Here is a 25848-nt window from a genome sequence, read left to right as displayed (position 1 = left end):
GCCTAGGGTCACAAAAGTTAAGTACCTGAGACCACATTCAATAGGGCTTCCTGACTCCCAAGTTCTGAGCTCTATCCACTGTCCTGCAACAAAACAACACAAGTGAGGGTAACAGGCAGCTGAACTCAAATCAACTGCAATGACAAATCTTGGTCCTGAAGAAGAGATATTGAAAGAAAACAACCCTCATTTCAGTAGAAAAAAATGTCATATACACAATTAGATATAGTTGTTGTTTTTTTTCATTTAATTTGGCCTAACTGCTTTCCTTTGTTATAAGGGGAAGTCTTGATAGTGGGGTGGGAAGTTTTCAGGAAAGCATTATGACCTAAAACTCAAAAAGACATCAATAAAAAGTTATTGTAAAAAAAAAAAATCCCAGGCAGCTATGGAGTACCAGCCCTGAAATCTGGAGAACCTGATTTCAAATCTGCCCTTGGACACTTATTAGCTGTGTGACCCTGGACAAGTAATTTAACCCAGACTGCCTCAAAAAAAAAAATACCTTCCTGTGATTAGGAAGATTTTTCCTTCCCACATCTGTCTCTTATTATGGACATGTCTAAGTTCAGGACACAGAGATGAGAGAGAAGGGCAATTTATACTTGACCAATATTGGTTCTAAAGAAATGGGAAGGGGCGGCTAGGTGGTGGAGTGAATAGAGCATTGGCCCTGGAGTCAGAAGGACCTGAGTTCAAATCCAGTCTCTGACACTTGACACACTTACTAGCCATGTGACCTTGGGCAAGCCACTTAACCCCAATTAGCCTGCCTTCCCCTCTCCAAAAAAAGAAAAAAGAAACAGGAAAGCTTGACCAAAGTAATAATCTTTAAAAATTAAGTAGGAAAGTGAATTTATTGATGAGAAGAGTCTGTTTTGATGGCGCTTCACCGAATCTTAGGAAAGTTTCAAAGAAAGCAATTCCATGCTCTTCTTCTGTGGGGTTTTAAATGCAAGCCACGAAGGCAGAGTTTTGATGACTGGATTCAAAGGGAGAAGCCAGTGTCCCTCTCTGATCTTCAGGTTTTTTTTTTTATTAGATAATCTTGTTTAAGCCTTTGAAAAACAAAGGACAAAACCAAGCCAAGACTCCCAAACACGTGATGCTGCTAACTATAAACTGCTGCATTTGAAAATGATGGGAAGAAATCTGAGCAAAAGAAAAAGGGAAGCAATGTACATGCTGGGATGCATCGGCCTTATTCTACCCCCTTTTCTTTTTCTTGGCACTGACCACAGCCTATAGGCAGAATACTGACAAATCTGACTCTGGGCTGCAGTAGAAAGAAAGCAGAACTTGGGAGTCACCAGACCCAAGTCCAAATGCTGATTCTGCCACTTAACTGTGTGACCCTGTACAAGCTTTTTTCTTTTTTTTTTGCTTTTTGGAGAGCATCTGGGGTTAAGTGACTTGCCCAAAGTCACATGACTAGTGTGTCAAGTGTCTGAGGCCAGATTTGAACTCAGATCCTCCTGACTCTAGGGCCGGTGCTCTATTCATTGAGCCACCTAGCCACCCCCTGTACAAGCTTCTTAAACTATCTAGGTTTCAGGTTCCTCCTCTGTAAAAGGAGAAAGGGGCTAATTAACTTCTAAGGCCTCTTCTAGTTCCTGATATATGATTTTATAATATGGTATAAAGAGCCACTAGTTTCCTGTCTAGTTGGAGGTTAGTAAGATGTAAGAAGGCAGGAATAAAGGAAAGAAGGAAATAAGCATTTATTAAGCTCCTGCTGTATACCAGGAACTATGCTAAGCACTTTACCAATATCATCTCATTTGATCTTCAAAACAATCCTGGGAGGTAGGTGCTATATTATATCCCCAATTTGTTGCTGTTGAGTCGTGGCTGACTCTTTGTGACCCTGTGGGCCACAGGATGCATATTAGCATACTTTTCCTGATGCATATCATATTATATATTATAGCATATATTAGCATATTATACATGATAATATGCATATTAGCATATTTTCCTGACAAAGACACTGGAATGGTTTGCCATCTTTTTCTCCAGTGGCTTGAGGCAAAGGGAGGTTAAGTAACTTGACCAGGGCCACACAGCTCCTAAGTGTCTGCGTTCAAATTTGAATTCGGGTCTTCCTGATTCCAGGTCCAGAGCTCTATCCACTGCAACATCTGGCTGCCTCCTCCTTTTGAAGCTGATGAAATTGAGGCAAACTGAGGTTAAGTGACTTGCCCAAGGTCACACAGCTAGTAAGTGTCTGAACCCAAATTTGAACTCAGGTCTTCCTGACTCCAGGCCCACTGTTCTAACCACTGCATCACCTAGCTGCCTCAACTGTAAGAACCACAGATAGCCAGAGGCAGCAGGTTAAATCTGGGGCAGGAAACGCACACCTATGCTTCCCGACAAGAGCTGGGGTCAAGGGAATCACAACTGGAAGAGGATGGATTCCCCGCCCCCCTCCCCCAGGTTCTATCAAGCACACAGCCAACAGTGGGGAATGTGGCCTCTGAGGCTCAGGTTGCAAAGCCATGATTAAATAAACTACTTGTTCTTTTTTATTTATTCAAGTCTGGATAAAGTCAAAGTCTTCATGACTCAGTGACCTCAGGAGAGTCAGGGCACTGAAGCCGGCTGGGATGCTTCCCTCCCCCCAGCCCCAAACCAGAATTTCTGGTCAATCACTGCTCTGACTTTTCCCCAACGCCAGCGGCTGCTGTCTCCGGGGCAGGGGTTGGGAAGTGAAACAGGAGCTTCCTCCTCTGTTGGCTCGTCTCTCCTTCAGTGGCTCACACAAAAAATCAAGTGGCTGAGTCTAGGTGGGACCCCATCCAAGCCCCTCAGAATGTATGCTAGGGAGGATGTTTGCCACCCCCAACAGTAATTAAGCCAATTATCTCCAGGCCCTGCCAATAAGCGGAGGCTTCAAAGGAAGTGAAGAAAAAGCAAAGCGCTTAGTTGACTTCCAGTGAAAAGAGACTAAGCCTGAGAAATCACCCAGTTTCTCCAAATCAATGCCTCCTTTGTCCCAGGACTCCTTCCCCTCTCTTTCCTGACCTGGGGCGGGCATGCTGCGGCCTAGGCCTCACGGTCTTTGTCCAACACCTAACTCACCTATCCAATAATGAGAACCTCTGTGTTCACTTCTAAAATACAGAAGGGGTGATTCAGATTCATCATACTGATAAATGGTCAAAGCAGATATGAACAGTGAGTCTTCAGAGGAAGAAAGCCACGGTATCAATGGCCATGTGGAAAAATGCTCCGAACCATTCATAATCAATTTAATAATAATCTTATCATAAAAATGATTTTAAAATAATTCAAATTAATAATCAATAAAATAATAATCAATTAATAAGAGAAATGCAAATTAAAGCCACTTTGAGGTTCTATTTCTACCCAGCGAGCTGGGAAGGTGGTAGGAAAGGAGGAGGACAAGTGTTGGAGGGGACTTTATGAAAACAGGCCCTGTGATGCACTGCTGGGGGGGCTGTGAAATGGTCAGTCCTTCAATAAGCATTTATTAAGCTCCTACTACATGCCGGACCGGGCTAAATGCTTTGCAAATATCTTCTAATTTGATATTATCTCCTTTGGCCCGACCGTTCTGGAAAGAAATTTGAAATGTATGCTCCTCAAATGATTAAATTTTGCATAATCTCTGACCCAGTGATACAACTAAGTAGGCTGGTACCTCAAAGGGATTTTTAAAAAAAGAAATAAAGAAACCATGTATATAAAAATATTTATAGCATCTTTTTTTTTTTGCTTTGGTGACAAAGAACCAGAAAGTAAGGGGGTGTCCATTAATTAATTAATAATAAATTATGTTATATGAATGTAATGGAATTTATTGTTCAATTGCTTTCAGTTTTGCCTGACTCTCCATGACCCCATTTGGGGTTTTCTTGGCAAAGATACTGGAATGTTTTGCCATTTCTTTCTCCAGCCCATTTTACAGATAAGGAAACTGAGGCAAACAGAGTTAAGTGACTTGCCCAGGGTCACATAGCTAGCAAGTGTCTGAGGTCACATTTGAACTCAGGAAGAGGAGCTTTCCTGACTCCAGGCCCACTGTGCCTGTAATTGAATACTATTATGCTATAAAAAATGAGGAAAACTATGGTTTAAGAGAAATCTGGTAAGACTTTAGAGAGAGTTAGAAGAAATGCAGAATGAAGTAAGCAGAAATAGGGAAACAATTTTACAACATTACTGTAATAATGCTGCTGCTGATAATAGCAGCTTGCCTTTCTATGATGCCTACTATGTGCCTGGCATTGTGCCAAGCTCTTTACAAATATTATCCATTTGATCTTCACAACAACCTTGGGAGATAGGTGATGTTATCCCCATTTTGCACAGAAGCCAAGTGGAGGTCAAGTGACTTGGTCAAGGTCACACTGTGACCTTGTGTTTGAGGCCACATTTGAACTCAGGACTTCCTAACTCCAGGCCCAATGCTCTAACCATTGTGCCACCTCTCTGGATATGAGGGTGAGAGCACTAAGTCCAGGATGACTATTCTAAGGGTGCAGCCTGGTGCTGTGCCCCTTACAGAAATGAGGATGTTAGGAGAGGGATGGGGGAGGGACTGGCAGGAGAGATTGTGGGTTCATATCTTGGTATGTTCAATCTGAGATGCCTACTGAACAGTCAGTTGAAGATGTTCAGCAGGCAGTTGGCGAGGTGGGACCAGAACTCAGGACAAAGACCAAGACTAGAGATCTGTACAGATGTGAGAAATTAAACCCTAAAAACAAATGAGGTCACCAAGAGAAAATGTAGAGAGGAGAGGGAAGAGGCTAAGGACAGAGCCCGGGGGGAAAACACACACAAAGGAGGCAAGTCAGGGAAGGATAATAACCCAACAAAAAAGACAGGGAAGGAGCCAGCCAGACAAGTAGGAGGAAAACCTGGAGAGGGTCATGAAAACCCTGGGAGGAGAGAGCTGGAAAACCATAAGAACAGAGGATGTTATCAATCATTACTGGTGCAGGAATCCAACCCGAGGACCAAGGCCTTTCCTATGAGTCAGGGCAGTCATGGAGGGGGTAGGAGAAGAGGTATGCGGCTCAGGGCCTTCTCTAAAGAAGTGCAGGAACCAGAATAAGTCACACTGTGCACTGAGTGTGTGCGCACATCTTTGTAGAGGCTAAAATTAAAATCAAGGGTGCCCTTAAAGGGGAAAAATAAGTCTAAGAGCCTGAGATAAATGTGAAAAATTCAGCAAGCATTTTCAAAGCACCTACTATGTGTGAGGCGCTGGGGGTGCAGAGAAGATTTTTTTCTGCTAAAGTTTAGAAAACTGAGATAATTTTGGAGGGGTGGTCCGGGAATTGAGCCCTGAAGGAAGCTAAGAACGGTGAGCTGAGGGGAGGAGAAAGTGTATTGCAACCATGAAACTCAGACCACCCCGGCAAAAGTACAGAGACTAAAGATGGATCATCAAGTTTGGGAGGAAGAATTATGGACCAATTATGCTTTCTGCTGGACACTCAGCTCTTTTTAGTAGGATAATTCACAGTGACCTCCTTGTCCACCGGCTGCTTTCTGGACTGCTAGAGGAATCCGCCAGGGCTTAGGGGAGAGAAGAAGTCCTGTTATGTTTGCTTTTTTTATGTCTCCACTGCTTAGCACAGTGACTAACTACTAAACACATAGTCAGCCTTTAATAAATGTTTTTCCATTCATTCATTCATGGAAGATCCACTCTGGATTTGGAGTCAGAGGGTCAGAATCTTGGTTCTGCTACTCACTACCTTTGTAGCCTTGGGCAAATCACTGAATGAGGCTGGATATCAGCTTCCTCACTTGTAAAAATGACTGGCTAGACCAGAAGGTATGGCAGTCCCTTCTAGTCCCAGGGCTACTATGTCAACTGAAGCAAGTGGGCAGAGAACTTTAGGCAGAAGGTGATGTGGTCAACACATCCACAGAAGGCCAGCTCCGCAGTCAGGATTTGGAAGTCTCCCGCCCAGCCAACTCTCTTCTTGGAGCAAGGCTCTTCCATTAGGACACTTGATCACGGCTGCCCACCACTCCCACAGGGTACGGGAAGAGTCTTGCCTGGGAACTCCCAAAGATGGGCTGTTTCCAGTCTAGCATGGCGGAGGGAATTTCCTCCAAACCAATGGAATCACAGGGCCCAAAACCAGCATCACAGTAAGATCACTAATTCACATCCTCGCTTTGACACTTTAAGTAAGACTAAAAACAGCTAGGTGGAGTGGTGAATGGAGAGTCAGCCAGGAAGACCCGAGTGTGAGTTCTCCCTCAGACCCTTACTAGCTGTGTGACTCTGGGTAAGTCACTTCAGCTCTCTTAGCCTAAGTTCCCTCATCTGTAAAACGAGGGTAATAGCAATAGCACCTACCTCACCGGATTATTGTGAAGATGAGAGTGAGATAATGTATAAAGTGCTTTGTAAACCTTAAAAGTGCTATGTAAAATCGGCTACTGTTATCATAAGCCTTGACCAGCTATGACCTTGGGTAAATCACTTAACCTTCTTGATCCTCAGTTTCCTCTGATGTAAGAAGGAATAATAATAACAATAAAATTTATTTGGTGCTATGTGCCAAGCATTTCACAATTATTGTCTCATTCGATTTTAACAATAATACTGGGAGGCAGATTATCCCAATTTTATAAATGGGGATAAACAGAGGTTAAGTGACTTGCCCAGGGTCACACAGCTGGTGTCTGGGGTGGAATTTGAACTTGAGTGTTCCTGACTCCAGGTCCCAGGGTGCCACCTCACAAAAGTATACTTTCTATTAATTGAAATATGGACTAACAAAGCTCACACAGTAGGCCAGCAGCCTTTCTCCTAGCAATTTGGGGTGCTGCCAGTGTATTTCCCTGAAGATGCTGGCTTTTCCCTCCTCTTCTCATCACTGTTTCTTTTAAAGCACAAACCATATTTTTCTCTCCTCTTTATTTCCTGAGCTAGCATTCATGACGTAAATTATTTACAATGAAAAAGGTGAGATGACACGAGCTTTTCGTGGGACTGGAGATAATTTTAAGCCTGCCAATGGGGCCTGACAGCTCTCAAGGATGTGAGCCGACGCGGGAGCAGCAGAACCAGGTCTCCACAGGAGGGACTTTTACGTCTTTTTCCTGGGATTGCTCCTCACCTAATTTTCAGTGGAGGAGGCAGCCAGAAGCGTTCTCAGAAAAATGAAACTTGCAAAGCAGCTAGAGGGGTAGTAGCTTTCTGGACAATCTCACACCATTTCACTTGTGTTAATGACTGCCTCTTAAAGTCAGTCTTAAAGCAAGCACAAGTTCCTGCTGAGTACACATGCTGGCTGGGCCACCTACTAAGCTGCTTGGCCAAGGGCAAATCACTCAACTTCCCTGTTAAATGAGGAGAATTTGTAAGAGCATAATTGTAATGAGACAGTATGGTCTAGGGAAGTTAGGTAGTGTAATGGATAGAGAGCTGGGCCTGGAGCCAGAAAAACTCATCTTTCTGGGTTCAAATTCTGCCTCAGACACTTACTAGCTGTGTGACCCTGGGCAAGTCACTTAACCCTGTTTGCCTCAGTTTCCTCATCTGTAAAATGAGCTGGAAAAGGAAATGGCAAACCTCCAGTATCTTTACCAAGAAAACTCCAAATGGGATCACAAAGAGTTGGACATGACTGAACAACAACAGTATGTATACACACACACACACACACAACTTTATGTATTATGATATATTGCTAAAATAATAGGGGTTTCACTCAATAAAAATGGAGGCCACTGAACCATAGGCAAGCATATCTGATGACAGCATACTGACTTAGAACCCATGTTAACATGAACATTATCTACGGTCTATTGTATTTTTATTTATTTTGCTAAATATTTTCCTGGTACATTTTAATCAGAAGGTACTTGGGAGTGTTTCCCAGCATGCTTGTGGACAGAGGGCTGGCCTTGGGAGTTGGGAAGACCTTGGTTCAAATCCTGCCTCTAACGTGTATTAGCCACATGACCACCGACAAGAGTTACAGGCTCGGGGCTGGAAGGGACCATAAAGTCATCAGGAACAACCTCATTTTACAGATGAGGAAACTGAGGCCCAGACACATCAAGTGACTTGTTTGGGCTCCCACAGGCAGGAAGGAGAAAAGGCCAGATCTGAACCCAGATTCTGTAGCACTCTTTCATTGTACCATACTATCTCTATTCACCTCTCTCAACCAATTTCCTTATCTAAAAACCAGCATAATAATACCTGTAACAGCCACCTCAGTTGTTGTGAGACTGAAATGAGATCATATGTGTAAAGCACTTTAGAGATGCTGAAGTGAAGGTCAGTTACTGTTACTATTGCTGCTGCTGTTATCATTAGCACTCTGCCTACTGCAAAGGGTTGTGGTGAAGAAAGTGTGTTGTAAACCTGCACACTCCCAGCTCTCTTTATTAGAACTGCGGAAGCTGAAGTCACAAGCTCACTTTTGCTCCCTGGTTCGATTTCTTGGCTCGGTTATGCAAATCTGGGGTTGTCACCACAAGGAGGCTGTTGGGTGTGGTTTCCTTTGACCAAATGACCCAGGAGCACCTGCCCTGGCCCCAGGAGCCCTAATCCTGTTCGTCTACACTCCCAAGGTGAAGGGCATAGGAGCTGACTACTTGAAGGGCGAAATTAAAGGCCTGCATCTTTATGCTCTGACTGGTCATTAATTAGCTGGTGAAGCCTGAGGACCGGACCATTAACACGGTCATCAGCCTTTCATTTTAAGCATTTTTTGCTCACCCATGCCTCTTCTTTGACTTCCCTCATCAGATGGACTTCGGACATTTGTTTTTTAAAACCGTTCAGAGGGTCATTAACTGCCCCGTCCCAGAAGCTTGTTAATGGCTTGCTTAGGGCCTTCCTCTCAGCTACTCTGGAGACTCCCTTTCCAACGATGCCGTTTTTTACGGGCACTTGGTTGGGAGTGGGACAAGGTGTGTTTCGCAGAGGACTCCTGAGCTTTGGCTGACGCTGGGGGTGGTGGAGAGGACGGCACGGAGCCTGGTCCCCGCTTACCTGCTATCCTCCCGATGGGCATGGCATGCTCCTCCGGTGGGGAGACGGAGACCATGATGTGGTTCATATATGCCAAGTCTTCTCGATGCGACAGGTTGATGGGCTTCCCTTCCCTATGAAGTCCGTCCTCTGACAGCCTGGACTGTTTGAAATCCACTGAGTGCCGGGGGTTCAGTATCAGAGGGTGCATAATGGGGCTGGGCATCAGCTGAATGACCCGAGTGTTCTCCTGACGGGGGCTAGATGGCTTTGGGTGGGCTTCGGAGGAGGGTGGGCAGTGATTGTTCTCCATGGGAGACACTGACAGAGGGTAGGCCTCCTGGTGATTGTTCTCCTGGTGAAGCCTCGGGCCTGGGATCCGCTCAGATGGGGAAAGGCGGCGGATCATGTTGTCCAGCGGGGACCGGATGGGCCGCTGCTCAGGGTCTGGAGAAGGCCGGTGGTTGGTTGTAATGGGTGACCTGGAACGATGCAAGAGTTCAATGGTAGGAGGATTGTGGTGCATATTTTCCACCGATGGCCTTGAAGATCTCTGGACACAATTATCTGGGGAAAAAGCAAAAAACAGACAAATAAATAAAAAACAAAAATGTTATGAACTATGGGTAAAAAGGCTGAAATAAAGCAGTCAGTAGAGTTTACATTTGTATAGTGTGGCACCTTTCTTCCTAGGAGGTCAGGGTACTCATTCTCAGAGGTTTTTAAAATATAAAGTATTTATTTACACGTTACACATACTTACAATTCTTTCCTCACCACCGCACAAACCAAAAATTTCCACAAACATTTAAGCACATATTAGTTCACTATAAGCACAATAAACTCAAATATCTACGCTCAGACCTTCTCTTATTTCACCCTCCTCTTTTCAATAGCTGGTTTAAAGAAAAAAACAGAATCATAAGAGTTAGAAATGGCCTTAGAGTTTCCATTCTAGACCTGCCATCTCCTTCAGGAAGCCTTCCTGAATTCCCTAAGTCAGTAATGGCTCCTTCCTGCTGAGTCTTCACATAAAATTTATATATTATCCTGAGAAAACTTATATCCTTATATGTACACATATCCATGTATGTGTCCCATCTCCTTCCTGGACTGAGAGCTCCACCTTATCTAAATCTGCTATCCATCCCAGCATCTAGATGCTGATGAAATATTAGTTGAATTAAAATTTCACAATACCCTGGGTAAGGTAACTAAAATTCCTCTTTTTACAGATGTAATAAACAAAGACCAGGACAACGACTGATGGAGCCTAGGCCACAGTATAAAACAAAGGTGGGACTGAGAAAATCATCTTACCTACAAAAATTAGTGACTGTACTTAGCCAGAACAGGGTGTCAATATGTCAGACCTCTGTGACTTCACTGATGTGGGAGTTCCTCTACAAATCCATCTATAAATGAGGACTTAAGTCTTCCTTCATGCTCAGAGAGTTTAAGTTACTACTCAGTGGTCACACAGGTAGGAAGATGTCATTAGTGGGGCTGAACTCCTATATTCCTCACTCTGAATCCAACCCATTTAAAGTTCAAATTAGGTTCTGGGCTTTGTGAAACTTAAGTGTAATCATAACTCCAGTTCTTTTATTTGATAAAATGTCTAGCTGGCTTTCAGTCTTGGGGTAGTGATGCCAAAATGGGGAGGAGGGCTAACAGCTCCCTCCTTTCAAACCCATGACATCATTCCTGACCATTTCCTCCTTGAACTCGGTCTCTGATGAAGAGGGAGCCCTTCTCCTCAGCAAAGCCAGTCCCTCTCCACCCTTCCTCAGCTATATTCCTTAAGAAAGCCAGCTGCAATCAGTACTTCTACTTCCTCTAATCTCCCTCTTTTCTAACCCTCTGTAATCTGGCTTTGGACCTCTTCACAGGGAGAAGCAACTTACAGGCTTTTTGAGAAGACACGTTAAAGAGGGACCTTATCCAGGCCAAGCGTGGTCATAATAGTGAACAGTCAATAAGCAGTTAGGAGCTTACTAAGTTTGAACTACTGTGTTAAGTGTCAGGGAGATGAAGAAAGGCAAAAATATGGCCCCAGGACTCACATTTTAGTCTAACTACGGGATGTTCAGTTTCATTTTGCAAACAGAAGCAGCATTTAAATTTGGAATTGTGTTATTAAAGTGAGCCTGAAACATGTGCATACCCTTTGGCCTAGAGATACCAGTACTAAGCCTTCATTCTTAAGAGACGAAGAGCAAAAAGATTCATATGGACAAAAGTATTTATAGCAGTTCTTTTGGTTACAGCAAAGAACTAGAAAGAAGGGGGGCAGTGTCTCATCAACTGAAGAATGGCTGAACAAATTACAGTCTATGAATGTAACGGAATATTATTGTACTTTAAGAAATTATGAATCATATATAGTAACAACAATATTGTGAGGATGATCAACCCTGATCAAGACAATGATCCAAGACAATGTAAAGGACCCATGACGAAAAATGCTATCTACCTCCACAAACAGAACTAATGGGAGTCTGACTGCTAATTGAAGCATATTTTTAAAATTTTCTTTCTTTTTATTGATTTGTTTTGCGTGTATGCTTTTTTTTTGCAACATGGCTAATATAGAAATATATTTTGGATGACTTCATATGTTTAAGTGATTTCATATTTCTTGCCTTCTCAGGGGGTGGAGGAAGGTCAGGAGGAAAGGAACAAATTTAGAAGTCAAAATTTTGAAAAAACTGAATGTTAAAATTTTTTACATGTATTAGGAAATATTTAAGGAAATAAAAAATATATTAAAACAAAAGAAATGATGAAAAGGATTGTTATGCAGTATGAAATGAGAACCAGGATAACAATTTTTTACTAAAAAATTAAGACAACTTTGGAAGACTGAAAAAGTCTGACGAACATAATAACAAGCAGTGATTTCAGAGTAACAACAATAAAGCTGGCTACTTACATCCTGACCAAGAAGTGATAGACCCATTTTCAAACACGGGCAATGTGAAAATTTTTTTGTTTATATTTACATACACATAAATATATAGTATATATTATGTATAATACATATATATGTATATATACATACACATATATCCTATAAGGCTTGTTTTTCTCCCTTTTGCCCTCCCCCAAATTCTGAAGCATCCAAAGAAATCAACTTTGTTCACCCATACACTTTTATTAGGGCAACCTAAAGAGGATTTGGGAAGCTGGAAGGACTCAGGAAGCAGAAGATTAAAAAAGGAAAACAACCCAAAATAAAACCTTTATTCCCTAGATTGAATGGGAAGAAACTGTAGCATGAAATTGTTAGAGTTTTTTATAGCTATAGTTAGCAGAAAGTAGAAATTTTGAGTGTGAGTAGAGGTCACTTATCAAGTGAAATAAGTGGGCAAAAGGCACATCGTTCATGACTGTTAAACCCCAAACTCCAGTGAACAGAGCACTGGCCCTGAAGTCAGGAGGACCTGAGTTCAAATCCAGACTTGGACACTTTACACACTTACTGTGTGTGACCTTGGGCAAGTCACTTAATCCCTATTGCCCTGCCTTCCCCCTCCCCCCCGCAAAATAAACCTCAAACTCTTTGAGGTCAGAAGGCTAACTTTTCAAGAACTGTTCAACTCACTGCTGGGCATTATTTTGTGATTATACAGATTGAGATGTTTATAATAATTTCTCCACTTTAATCCACACACACACACACAAACACAAATACATATAGGTGCTTCATTACAGTACTTTTACATCATTAAAAACATAGGTTATAAGAGTAACAGAGGGCGGAGCCAAGATGGTGGCGTAGAAGCAGGAAAACTCCGTGAGCTCCCCCCACAACCACCTCAAATACCTATGAAAAATGACTCTAAACAAACTTTAGAGCTACAGAACCCACAAAGTGACAGAGAGAAACAAATCTCCTGCTGAAGGCAGCCCAGCAGGCCTACAGGAAGGGTCCATCAGAGCACGCAGGGAGCAGAGCCCAGCCCCACATGAGTCCGTGGTTTTAGCCTCAGGGTGGCCCTGACCAGCCATGGCTGGAGGCACTTCTGAAGAGCAGATCACCAGCAGCTGTGGTGGTTTCCAGAATTATCAAACCATAAATGCCAAAGTAAGAGATCAGCGTGGCCTTTGTGGGAACAGGGGGACTGAGAGCGAGGTCCAGCATCTGCCCCCTGGGGCAAGAAGGTAAGAAGGAGGTGCTGCGGTACAGTGGCCGGCGCTGCATGGCTATTTCAGAGCTCCTGGCCTGAAGATTGCAGGGGGACCAAGCAACCATTCGGAGGGGTAATCACTCTTGCTTTAACCTGCTTGGATCTGGATTTCTGTCTAGGGTGGAGGTCCTGGGGTGGGTGACCAGGTGCCAGAGCCTGTGGAGGCTTCAGAGAGGGAAGCCAACTAATAGCTCTGGCAGCTGTGAAAACCCCAGTGATTTAGGACAAAGCTCTCCTCTCTGGAAGCAGAGGTCTACTGGGGCAAAAAGCTCTAAAGTCAAGTAATTGAGTGGCAACATGAGCAAGCAAAGGAAACAAAGCAAGCATAGCAGTCAAACCTTAGATTCCTTTTTGGGGGACAAAAAATGGATCAAAGCATGGAACAGGAGGAAGAAAATGAAGTCAGAACTCCTGCACCAAAAGCTTCCAAGAAAAAAATGAACTAGTCACAGGCCGTGGAGGAGCTCAAGAAGGATTTTTAAAACCAAGTAAGATAAGTGGAGGAAAAATTGGAAAGAAAAATGAGAATGTTGCAAGAAAATCATGAAAGGAGAGTCAACAACCTGACTGAAGAAAATAACACCTTAAAAATTAGACTAACTCAAATGGCAAAAGAGGCTCAAAAAGGCAATGAGGAGAAGAATGCCTTAAAAAGTTGAATTTGCCAGATGGAAAAAGAATCTCAAAAGCTCACTGAAGAGAATCATTCCTTCAGAATTAGATTGGCGCAAATGGAAGCTAATGACTTTATGAGAAATCAAGATACTATTAAACAGATCCAAACAAATGAAAAAAGAGAAGGCAATGTGAAATACTTCTTTGGAAAAACCACTGACCTGGAAAATAGATCTAGGAGAGGTAATTTTAAAAATTATTGGACTACCTGAAAGCCATGATCAAAAAAAGAACCTAGAAATCATCCTTCAAGAAATTCTCAAGGAGGGGAGGCTAGGTGGCACAGTGAATAAGAGCGCCGACCCCAGAGTTGGGAGGACCCAGGATTGGTTCTGGCCTCAGACTTAACACCCACACAAAATAACTGGCCGTATAACCTTGGGCAAGTTACTTAACCCCAATTGCTTTAAAAAAAAAAAAAAGAAATTCTCAAGGAAAACTGCCCTGATATTTTAGAACCAGAGGGCAAAATAGAAATTGAAAGAATTCACCGATCACCTCTTGAAAAGGATCCCAAAAAGAAAACTCTTAAGAATATTATACCAGATTTCAGAGTTCCCAGATCAAGGAGAAAATATTACAAGTAGCCAAGAAGAAACAATTTAAATATTGTGGAAACACAATCAGGATAACACAAGATCTAGCAGCTTCTACATTAAGGGATCGAAGGGCCTAGAATATGATATTCCAGAGGGCAAAGGAGCTAAGATTAAAACCAAGAATCCCATACCCAGCAAAACTGAGTATAATGTTTCAGGGGAAAATATGGTCTTTCAATGAAATAGAGGACTTTCAAGCATTCTTTTTTTTTTTTTTTTTAAGCAATCAGGGTTAAGTAACTTGCTCAAGGTTATACAGCCAGTTATTTCTGGGTGTGGTGCTGAGTGTCTGAGCCCGGGATTAGATCTCCAGGTCGTCCCAACACTGGAGCCGGTACTCTTACTCGCTGAGCCATCTGGTCGCCCCTAAGCAATTGGGGTTAAGTAACTTGCTCAAGGTTACACGGCCAGGTGTTTCTGGGTGGGTGCTAAGTGTCTGAGCCCGGGATTCGATCTCCAGGTCTTCTCAACACTGGAGCCGGTGCTCTTACTTGCTGTGCTACCTGGCCACCCCGGACTTTCAAGCATTCTTGATGCAAAAACCAGATTTTAATAGAAAATTTGATATTCAAATACAAGAAGCAAGAGAAACATGAGAAGGTAAACAGGGAAAAGAAATCATAAGGAACTTATCAAAGTTGAGCTATTTACATTCCTACATGGAAAAACAATAATTGTAACTTATGAAACTTTTCTCAGTATGAAGATAGTTGAAGGAAACATAAATGTATATATATGTATATGTACATACATATATATGTTATATAGGAGATAGTTGAAGGAAACATAAATGTATATATATACATACATATATATGTTTATATAGGAGGGTATATGTGCATATGAATATATATGTGTACAGGTATACACAGACAGAGGGCACAGGATCAACTGAATAGGAAGGGATGACATTTAAAAAATAAAGTTAAGAGGTGAGAGAGGAATATAATGAGAGGAGATGGGGAGAGACAGAATGGGGTAGACTTATATAAAAGAGGGAACAGAAAACTATTAGGAGGGAAAGAACAGGAAGGTAAAAGGGAATGGATCAACCTTACTCTTATTGAATTTGGCTTAAGGAGGGAATAACATACACACTCCATTGAGTATCTTGCCCTACAGGAAAATAGGGGGGAAGAGGATAAGTGGGGGAATGATAGAAGGGAGGGCAGATGGGGGGGGGTGTGTAGGTAGAAGCACACACTTTTTTTTGTTTGTTTGTTTTGCCAGCTATTTTAATTTTTTCAGATCAGCCCTGAAAATTGTGGAAAGACTGAACACTTGTATCAGTGCAAAGGAAGGATAGTGTGAACTTGCATGTGACATTGAGGACCAAAAAATTAAAAACTCATCAGACTGAACTGGCCTCATGAGGTGGGACTTGTTTTCCTCACAAGGAGGAAGGAGCCTGCCTTAAGGGATGACAAGTGGATCTCTTTGTGACAGGGCAGGAAAGAACCAAGTGATCACTATAACACAGATCAGATCACAATACAATAGAATGGGTCATAGAGGGAATAGGCATCTTCTTCATGACTTAGGCCTGGTGCTGCTTCATAAAGCTGATCAGCCCATTGGTGGAAGCACCATGAGAAGTCACAGGTTTATCAGAGTCCAACTCAGGTTCAATTTTCTTGGCCAACTGCTTTCCCAGTTCCACTCCCCACTGATCATAACTGTTGACATCCCATACAACACCCTGAACAAAGATCTTGCGCTCATACATGGCAATCAAGGCTCCAAGAATGAAAGGAGTGAGCATTGTGAAGACAATGGAATAAGTAGGACGATCTCCTTCAAAGACCTTATGAGGCAGCAGCTTCTTCAGGGCATCACCACTCTTGCCCGCAGCCTCCAGCTCCTTTCGTGCCTCCTCTGCTGTCTTTCCTCTCATCAGGGCCTCAGTCTGAGCTAGGAAGTTGGCTAGAAGAATCTTGTGATGAAGGCCATTCTGGATTGGATTCTGTGTCTGAACAGGGATGAGGAAGTCACAAGGGATCATCTGGGTACCCTGGTGAATAAGCTGGTAGAAAGCATGTTGTCCATTGGTCCCTGGCTCTCCCCACACAATGGGGCCTGTACCATAGTCAACCCGGACTCCTGATTTGGTGATGTATTTCCTATTAGACTCCATGTCACCCTGCTGGAAGTAAGCAGCAAAGCAGTGCTTATACTGGTCATAGGGCAGCAGGGCCTGAGTCTCACATCCAAAACAGTTAATGTACCAGATGCCTAGCATGGCAAATGGCACAGGGGCATTCTTCTCCAATGGAGTGATGAGGAAGTGACTGTCCATCCAGTGAGCCCCCGACAACAGCTGCTCAAAGTTATCAAAACCAGCATGCAATGCGATGGAGAGACCAATAGCTGACCACAACAAGTAATGTCCACCAACCCAATCCCAGAATTCAAACATATTTTGAGTGTCGATTCCAAAATCTTGAACTTTTGGTGCATTGGTAGACAAGGCCACAAAGTGCTTTGCCACAGCTGAAGGATCCTTTGCTGCATGAAGGAACCACTCCTTGGCTGTCTCTGAATTGGTGATGGTCCCCTGGGTGGTGAAAGTCTTGGAGGCAATGATGAAGAGGGAGGTTTCCGGGCTGAGTTCAGCAAGGGTCTTGTCAATATGTGTACCATCAATATTGGAGACAAACCAGACACAAAGATCTCCTTTGGAATAGGGCTTCAGGGCTTCTGTCACCATCAGAGGAGCCAAGTCAGAACCTCCAATACCAATGTTGATCATGTCTGTAACCATCTTCCCAGTGTAGCCTTTCCAGTCTCCCCCATGGACACGCTGGCAGAATGCCTTTATTTTCTCCAGCACTTTGTTCACCCCTGGTACCATGTCCTTGCCATCCACTAGCATGGGCATGTTGGAGCAATTCTGCAGAGCCACATGGAGGACAGCTTGGTCCTCGGTGAAATTGATCTTCGTCCCCTTGAACATTTGTTCCCGAGCATTTGCCACCCCTCGAGACTTAGCCAGCTCAACAAGCATCTTCATCACATCTTCTGTAATGAGGTTCTTGGAATAATCCACAAGGATGTGTCCATTTTTGGTGTCAAGATTCAGGCTGAAGCGGTCCTGATAGGCCTCAAAAAGCCACCGGAGATTGAGCTTGGACACGTGCTTTTGGTGCCACTGGACTAGCTTCTGGAAGTTCGGGTCCTGGCTGAGTGCGGCCATGATGGGGACACAGACTGCCCGGAAGGATATGGCGTGAAACTGAACACTCGATACTCGGCAAACGGCCGAGGCACACACTTTTGAAAAGTGACAGGGTCAAAGTAGAAAATACAAGTGGGGAGCAGGATAGGATGGAGAGAAATATAGTTAGTTTTTCACAATATATCCATTATGGAAATGTTCTTCATAACTACACATGTACAACCTATATTGAATTGCTTATCTTCACAGTAAGGGCGGGTGATGAGGAAAGAAGGGAAAGAATCTAGAATTCAAAGTTTTAAAATCAAATGTTTAAAAAAATTATTATTATTATTATTTTTAGCATGTACTGGGAAGTAAGATACACAGGCACTGGAGTATGGAGATTCATCCTGTCCTACTGGAAAGTTGGAGGGGGAACAAAGAAGGATACAGGAGAGAGCAGATTGGGATTGCTGTTCTGGGGTGGTGGGGAGGGGAAAGAGGGGGAGAAAATTTGTAACTCAAAATCTTGTGGAAATGAATGTTGTAAACTAAAAATAAACATAAAATTAAAAAAAAAAAGTAACAGAAACAGCCTAATTAGCAATTCTGGCTCCCATGGCAAGTATCACAAAATGGGCCTGGGACATGGACCATGAAAAACACCCTCAAATCAATTTTTAAATACAAATTCAGTTGTGGGGATGTTGGTTGGGAGCAAGGGGAGAGGAAGACCTTGAACTACATGAAACACAAGTTATCAAGGAGGAACAGACGCTAGGGCACTGGTGTGTATATGTGTGGGTATGGTGGCAGGGGATGATGGGCTTAACCAAGCTAACGGCTGTTAGGAATTCTATCATTTAGGGGAAAAAGAGAGGGAGGCCAGGAAGGCAGACTCCAGCTAGTAGCTTAATATTTTAATTAATTACTTTTGCTAATTAGGTGTTAAGCTCAGTAGTTTTGACTTATTGAAGGAATACAAGTATAGTAAGCACCCTTTAATTTTGGTGCCCTCGGGCACAGTCCATCCTGATTACAGATCTTAGCACAGACAATACATAAACTTTCAGGTAATGAATGCTGAATTTTATTTTCACAAACTATATGGATTTATTATTCCCTAAACTTGCATTTGCTGGCCAGAGTGAAAAGTCAAGCTTATCTATGATAAGTGCGTGTGTGCACGTGTGTGTGTGTGTGTGTGAAGATAATACTACTAGCGTACATTTATATAGATTTAAAGTTTGTATACATTAGCTGATTTGGTCTTCCACATTACTTTATGGCTATGAAGCATGGTATACTCTAACAGTCATTTCCAAAGAATTAAGATTTAGTATTGTTCAGGGGGCACATAGTGTGTGTGAGAAGATTGCATCGCATACCAAAGAATTATCAGACACCAACAATACGATACCACCAAAGGATTATATGACTGAAAAAGAAGTGCTGGTGTGGGGAGGCCTGGATATTAGTACCTAAACAGACAATCCGAGTACTCCACTTTATTAGGAAGAAGATATTAGGAAGAAATAAGGAAGGTCCCAAGCATGGGAGGCAGATCCTCTGTGGTGGTCTTATGGGAGGTCACGGATGGGCAGGATGTGCTGGTACGGGGGGGTTGTGATCAGTATCACTGGTGGAAACATCCCCCTCAATGAAACAGCAAATCCTGTTGAGTATTTGAGTAACTCCAGGAGGTAGAGAGTATAAATAGTATTATACCCATTTTATAGTGTAAGATACTTGAGGCCAAAGTGAGTTGCCCGTGGTAGTTAAGGAGCAGAGCTGGAACGCAACCCCAAGTCTTTTTTCTATTACTTTCTTTGCTCTTTCTGTGACTCAATGGTGACTTTTCTGGAAAGCCTGAGATGCTAAGGGAGGATCTGAATTAAAAAAAAAAAATACATTGTATACAACTGTGTAATGTAGTTGTCCTAAAGCTTAATAAATTTCCTTTCAAATTCCACATACAGATGGTTTCTATCATCCTGAGTTATTAAAGCTTACACATACACAAAGATTTTCTGAGAAGCATGTATCCTATTTCCTGAACCCGTTTCCCTCCTTACAAATTTCAGAAAGGAAGCAGTCACTTGGTCAGCACCCTGGTTACCTGCAGGCATTCTTTGATGTGCTGGGCTTCAAAGCTGATTGTGCGTGGGTGTATCCAGGGCAAGCCATAGGAAGTCTGGGAAGGCTCGGAAAGGAAGGCAAACTTTGGTGCCATGCTGAAAGAGGAAGTGATGTGATCTCCTGTGGAGATTCCACTCCGGTCCTGCCCAGCTTTGGGAACAAGGAAAGAGAGAAGCACAGCCCAGGGTAATGCACTTCAGAGTTTTCTTATGGCTGAGCTTCTATCTGGCCAGGAACCCAACTTGGGAGAATGAAGTTTATTTATTTATGTGCAGATACCAACTTGGAAAGGAAGTACTTGATGAAGATGATAACATTAATGGTAAAGAACTGGACCTGATGGTATTTAATTCCAGGCTCCTAGTGGTCTGGGACACGGCCACTATATCAAGGCTAAAAGGCCTACAATCAGACTTTCTAAGCTTTGTTTCAGTTTGCAAAGCCTGCAACCACGTGCGGAGCGGGTTATGACATTCTTACCCTACTGCCTGCTGTCTCTGTTATTAGAAGTTGGCAGCAGGGCATGGAAACTTAGAGACCAGAGCCGGCAGGCAGAGACGCTCCGGACACAGGAAATACACTGAGCGGACAGTGGGTGCATTAAATCTCCCAGATGTAGGAGTCCTCTGTCTAAAGCAAGATTCTTTTGGTCTGGCCTTGATGTCTGGGTTTGTTCTTGGTGACTTGCCCAGATGGAAAACTGGGAAGGAATCCATGCTGCTGCTCTCATCTGGAAGTTCCCAATATAGGAAGGGAAAACAATAATGGATAAAACCTAACACAATTTGTTTTGGAGGGAGAGGAAGAAGGGAGAGAAAGATTATCCTTCTTGTATTATAATAGTGATAACGATAAGCATTTATAGAATGCTCTAAGTTCTACAAAGTGCTTTCCATACATCTGTGAAATATGTAATGTAGGCAATGCTATCCGCATGTTACAGATTAGGAAACTGAGGATCTTACTGGTTAAGTGATTTGTCTGTGATCACAAGTCTGAGGTAGGATTTAAAGCCAAATCTAATTCCAAGCGCACTGTCCCCAACCATAATGACTAAATCTTATATCTTTAGAAAGCTTACATAAATACAGAATCTCCTTCCTTTACCAAATAATCGAATAAAACTTGGCCTTATAGGTGAGTATCAATGAGAAAAAAAAAAAAAGGATTCTGGACTCTGTAGCGCCCCCTTCATGTGAATTAAAGATATATTTTTTAGCCTTATTTTCTTTAGACATCAGAAGAGATCTCTTATTTAAGATTCATTAAGATCCTACTTAAATTGAGTGCTTTGAGGTCTGACTAATGCCATGACTTTCAGACTGGGAAATTTCCAGTAGAAAATAAAGGAAAAAATCAGATTTTCATTTAGAAAAGTAAAAATAAAATTTAGTCAGACATTTCCTCTTCTCTCCCAAGGTTCTCAAAGCTTTAGATGGAAAGGAAAAGAAAATGTCAGAGATATTGTTAATGACACTAATAGATAAGTCTCAGTCACCTGGGTCCACAGGATCGCAGATTTAGAGATGGAACAGAACTCAGAAGGATAATTCCCTCGTTTAATGATGAGGAAACTGGGATATCGAGAGATTTGCTTCCACTCACACAGCTAGGAAATATCTGAAGCGGGATTTGAATTTGCAGCCAGGCTTCCTGACTGCAAGGCTACATTTTCTCTATTCCCCCATCTAACTCTATTCCTCCTAACTCCACTCTACTCTTGTGCTTTCTAGACACTCTCAAAGCTGTTTGCTTCTCAGAACATTTTTACATAGAGATTGAAAGAAATTGTGAAAATCACAAAAGCTTATCCGTTTCCTTCTTGTTCTTATACTCTATAGAAGCTAGAAAAGATTTTTAATTCGCAGAGAAAAGGGAGGCCGAGTCCAGAATAATCCCCCCACCCTTTTCTGATCTTTACCTATAAAGCCCCATATCCTCATAGACTCCTTCCCAATTCATCTCCCCTTCCCCAAGCCCTATAGCTCACACTCAGAGCTGCTCAGGAGACATGGCCTTGTGACTTTCCACTGACCCTTCACCCACCCATTTCAGTCTGTACATCTCCACAACTCGCCAACTGTAACCAGTTTCCTTTGCAAGGGGAGGAAACTGTCCCAGTCTGGAGTTTATGATTCATACACATTTGAGGTCATAAACAAGAAACCAGAGGTTCCTAGAATTTCAAAAGCAACAGTGAAGGGATTAAAAGAAAACTTCTAATTTCCAAGGCTCAAAGGCTTAAAATTTGTTGGCACCCTGCTGAACGCAGCCTAAACAAACTAGCTATCTGCAAGTTTCTCAGAATGGGGAAAAAAATGCAAAACTGCATAAAGGAATTGGCTTTCTTTCCCCAGGCTCCAAATTACTGTAATCTATACACTACAAATAATGTCGTCTGCATATACTGCAGGGTTTCCACCATGAGGGGGTGAAGTGGATAGAACCTTAGAATCGAAGTCAGGCAGAACCAAGCACTGCCTCAGTTACTTAGCTGTGGGACCCCGGGCAAGCCACTTCCTTTTACATATAACGGGGAGAATCACCGCATCTGGTTCACGGGGCTGTTGTGAGGACTTTGCAAACTTTAAAGCTACACACAAATGCTAGCTTCTTAGTGGAGAGTGGCTCCCTTTTCTTGTCCCACAGGCTCTGCTAAAGAAAGTCATCTTTCATCCAGTCTTAACAAAAAGGAAGAGCAGGACGGTTGATAGAATTTGGCGACCAGACTTCATTAGAAGCAAGGTGGCCTACATAGGGTCAAGTTCAGGAAACCACATTACACAGGCCAGGTAAGAGGAAACAGAGAGAAGGAAAATAAGCAGAGTACTTCTAGGATGTGGGCAAGCATAAAAGCAGGGCAGGAAGGATGGATGATAGGAAGCTACCACCCACTTATTCCAGATTTACCAGAATGGATGGCACTTGCCAGAGCACTGGTGCATAATGTAATGGTCCCTGGTTCCTCAAGCAGTAGCCTTCAATTGTGTGCTGAACCAATGAGGGGCAGAGAAGGCTGAGGTCATAGGACCCAAAATAAAACTGAAGGGAAAGAAAAGGAATGAGAGAAATAAAAGGGGGGGGGGGATTTTTGGTGACAGTCCAAATATGTGACATACTGCTTTATCTAAAGCATGATCTTTAATCACCCAACAGAAGAATCACATGGTCAAAAGGTGGTAGGGAGACATTAATTAATTCAGTATTCCTCAAGTTGTGAGTAGAAGCCACCAGGTCATCGTCAGGAAGGTTCCAAGAGGCTCATGGACCATGACAGAGGTAAGGAATCTGCAGCCTCAAGACCACATGTGGCCGTTTAGGTCCTTGAGTGCGGCCCTTTGACTGAATCCAAACTTCACAAGAGGCCACAGGTTCCCCACCCCTAAACCATTAGGTAAAACACTATACAGTTACCAAGCTATGAGTGGATTATGTTATACAAGTTCAGTGTTGGCCAGTATTAGACCCTTGGAATTAATTCCTGCACAGAAACAATTGTTCATTTCAATTAAAAAAGTGTGTATTAAGTGTCTGGGGCAGCTAGGTAGCACAATGGATAGAGTGCCCGACCTGGAGTGAGGAAGGCCTGAGTTCAACTCTGGTCTTAGGCATTTACTTATAAACCCTGTTTACCTCAGTTTCCTCATTTGTAAAATGAGCTGAAGAAGGAAAGGGCAGACCACTACCAGTATCTCTGCCAAGAAAACCCCAAATGGGGCCGCAGAGTCAGACACAGCTGAAACGACTGGACAGCAACAACATTTATATACAATCTACTAAGCCGGAGGCTAAAGATACAAAGATAAAAATGTAAAGATTACAAATAAAGAGATCTGAAGAGTCGAAAAAGTGACCAGAGTGATGGCTGAGTTCAGCTTGCGCAAGAATTCCCCTGTAACATATCCATTAAGTGATCCGGTAAACCTGTAACAGTTGGGCAACCCAATGTAGAGGGATCCACTTTTGGACAACTCTAAATATTAGGAAGTTTTTCCCAATTCAAGCCTTGATCTGCCTCTTTGTTTCTAGTTCTGTGCTCTGAAGTCAACTGAAGTAGGTCTAATCCCTCCTTCTGAATAACTGCCCTACAAAAACTTAAAGACAGCCATCATGTGGTGTAGTGGATTGAGCACTGAATGCAGACATGAGTTCAGTCTCAGATACATACTAACTCTGTGACCTTCAGCAAGGCCCTTTAACCTCTGTCTGCCTCAGTTTCTTCACCTGTAAAATGAGAATAATCACACCCACTTCCAGGGCTACTGTGAAGATAAAAGGAGATATCTGTAAAGTACTTTCATCCTTACAGTACCATCCCATATAAATGTTGGTGATTATTATTGGCTATTATTAAACATTCTCAGTTTCTTCAAACTATCCTTGATTCCAAGGCTGTTAACCTCCTATCTGTCCTCTCTGGATGTGTTCCAGCTTATCAGTGTCGACCGCTGAAGGAATTCCTATCCTACTTGGAAGACACAACATGCATCTGAAGAAGGGAAAAAGCACTCTCAAGTTCCCATATCAGGGAAGGTTTCACCAAGGAAATGGTGAATGGGAAGGACGTTAAGAGTGGAGAGGAGGTGGAAAGAGAAGGAAGAGTACTCCAGGTACAAAGGGCCGCTTGTGCAAAGGAAAGCACAGAGACCAGGGAGGTGTAAGATCAAGTTCAGAGCACAGCTAGTGTCTAATTGGGCTAGAGCACAGAATGTGTGAAAGGAGAGTGATCCACCCTAAACCTGCAGAGGTGAGAAGAAGCAAGAGGGCCAGGCTGACTCTAGCACAAAATACAAAACCAAGGCTGGTTCTCCTTCTCACCTTTGCAGGTCTGTGGTACGTGCTCTGTGTTCTAGCCAAATTAGATTTTTAAATGAAACTGGCATACATTTATGCAGCATAGACTGGAGAGGGAAGCGACTGTAAGCCAGGAGATAATGTAGGAAGTTATTATAGTAACTTAGGCAACGAGTGACAAGGACCTGAACAGATGTTACCAGTGTGCACAGAGACAAGCTAATGGATTTGAGAAATATTGTGGAGGCAGAATCCGCAGGATTTGGTAACTGACTGAACATCAGTGGTGAGGGGCAGAAAAGGGGCCGGGATTGCTCCAATGCCATAACTCTGTAAAAATGGTGAATGAATAAATATAAAGCACTTGTTAGCATCCATCCAAGTATACATTTGTATAGTGAGTGGTTGGCTACTTGGGTAGCTGGTAAGATGGCATGGCTCTGGATAGAAATAAAGAATTTGGAGAAGAGGGCAGGGTTAAGGGGAAGATAAAGAGTTCCATTTTGAATATGTTGAATTTGAGAGGTCATATAATAAGTTAACCACTGGATCAAGACTGAAGGAGGACAATGTGGCAGGAATAAAGGTCATCGTTTTTATAGACTCGTTTCTGCACTAGTATATAAAATCTATTTTATTATTATTTTTTTATTTTTAGTCTTTATTAATTAGTTTGTTTACGTTTTGTTTATATGATTCAGTTCCACAATTCCTTGAGTTTCAAATTTTCTCCCCTCACCTTCCCCCCCCCCCCCCCGCCCATGGTGGCATGCAATCAAGTACAGGATCTGCAAATACCTTCACATTAGACATTGGTCAGGTTGTAAAGAAGGATTTTAACCGATGGAATGAACAGTGGGAAGGAGGAAACAAAACCAAAGAAGAAAAAGAAAGAGAGCAGGTGGTTTTCTTCAATATACATCCAAACTCTGTTCTTTCTAGTTCTTTCTCTGGATATAGACATCTCCTTCCATCATGAGTCTTTTGGAGTTGTTTTATAACCCTGCATTGCTGAGAAGAGCTGTCTATCAAAGTTGGTCTAGAGATTACCTATAGAAAATTGTGGACCAGAGTTAAGTTAATTAAAGTTCCCAAAGTCCCAGGGCCTCAGTCCCCAGGGGCTCTGAGTATGAATCCACTGTGGCTTCCACCATGCTAAATTGCCTAGAAAGGCATTCCAGGGTTAGGAAATAGTATGACCAAAGATACAAAATAGGTAAAAGAGGGGAAAGCTTTTGAGGTATACAAAGGCTTTGTGACTCATCTTAAACCTGACATCAGGGAAGATCTGAATTCAAATCTGGCCTC

At 42.7% G+C, this 25848-nt stretch overlaps 1 protein-coding gene and 1 pseudogene across 3 annotated transcripts in view; both read right to left on the bottom strand.

Moving 5' to 3' along the window:
* Nucleotides 1-25848, bottom strand: part of ETV6 (ETS variant transcription factor 6) — a 355559-nt gene that overhangs the window by 33243 nt on the left and 296468 nt on the right. For all 3 annotated transcript variants that reach the window (XM_069101494.1, XM_069101492.1, XM_069101493.1), the window contains one exon: nt 9005-9550. In XM_069101494.1, coding sequence (XP_068957595.1) covers nt 9005-9550 — 546 coding nt within the window. The remainder of the gene's footprint in view (nt 1-9004; nt 9551-25848) is intronic.
* On the bottom strand, nt 15655-17688 carry LOC138171938 (glucose-6-phosphate isomerase pseudogene; annotated as a pseudogene).

The sequence above is a fragment of the Petaurus breviceps genome, unplaced genomic scaffold (genome assembly GCF_028583685.1).
Source record: "Petaurus breviceps papuanus isolate PSGF00001 unplaced genomic scaffold, PetGlider_PUasm1.0 470, whole genome shotgun sequence".
NCBI classification, from domain to species: domain Eukaryota; kingdom Metazoa; phylum Chordata; class Mammalia; order Diprotodontia; family Petauridae; genus Petaurus; species Petaurus breviceps.
Note: the sequence above shows the minus strand (reverse complement) of the source record. Positions and strands in the feature narration are given on the sequence as shown.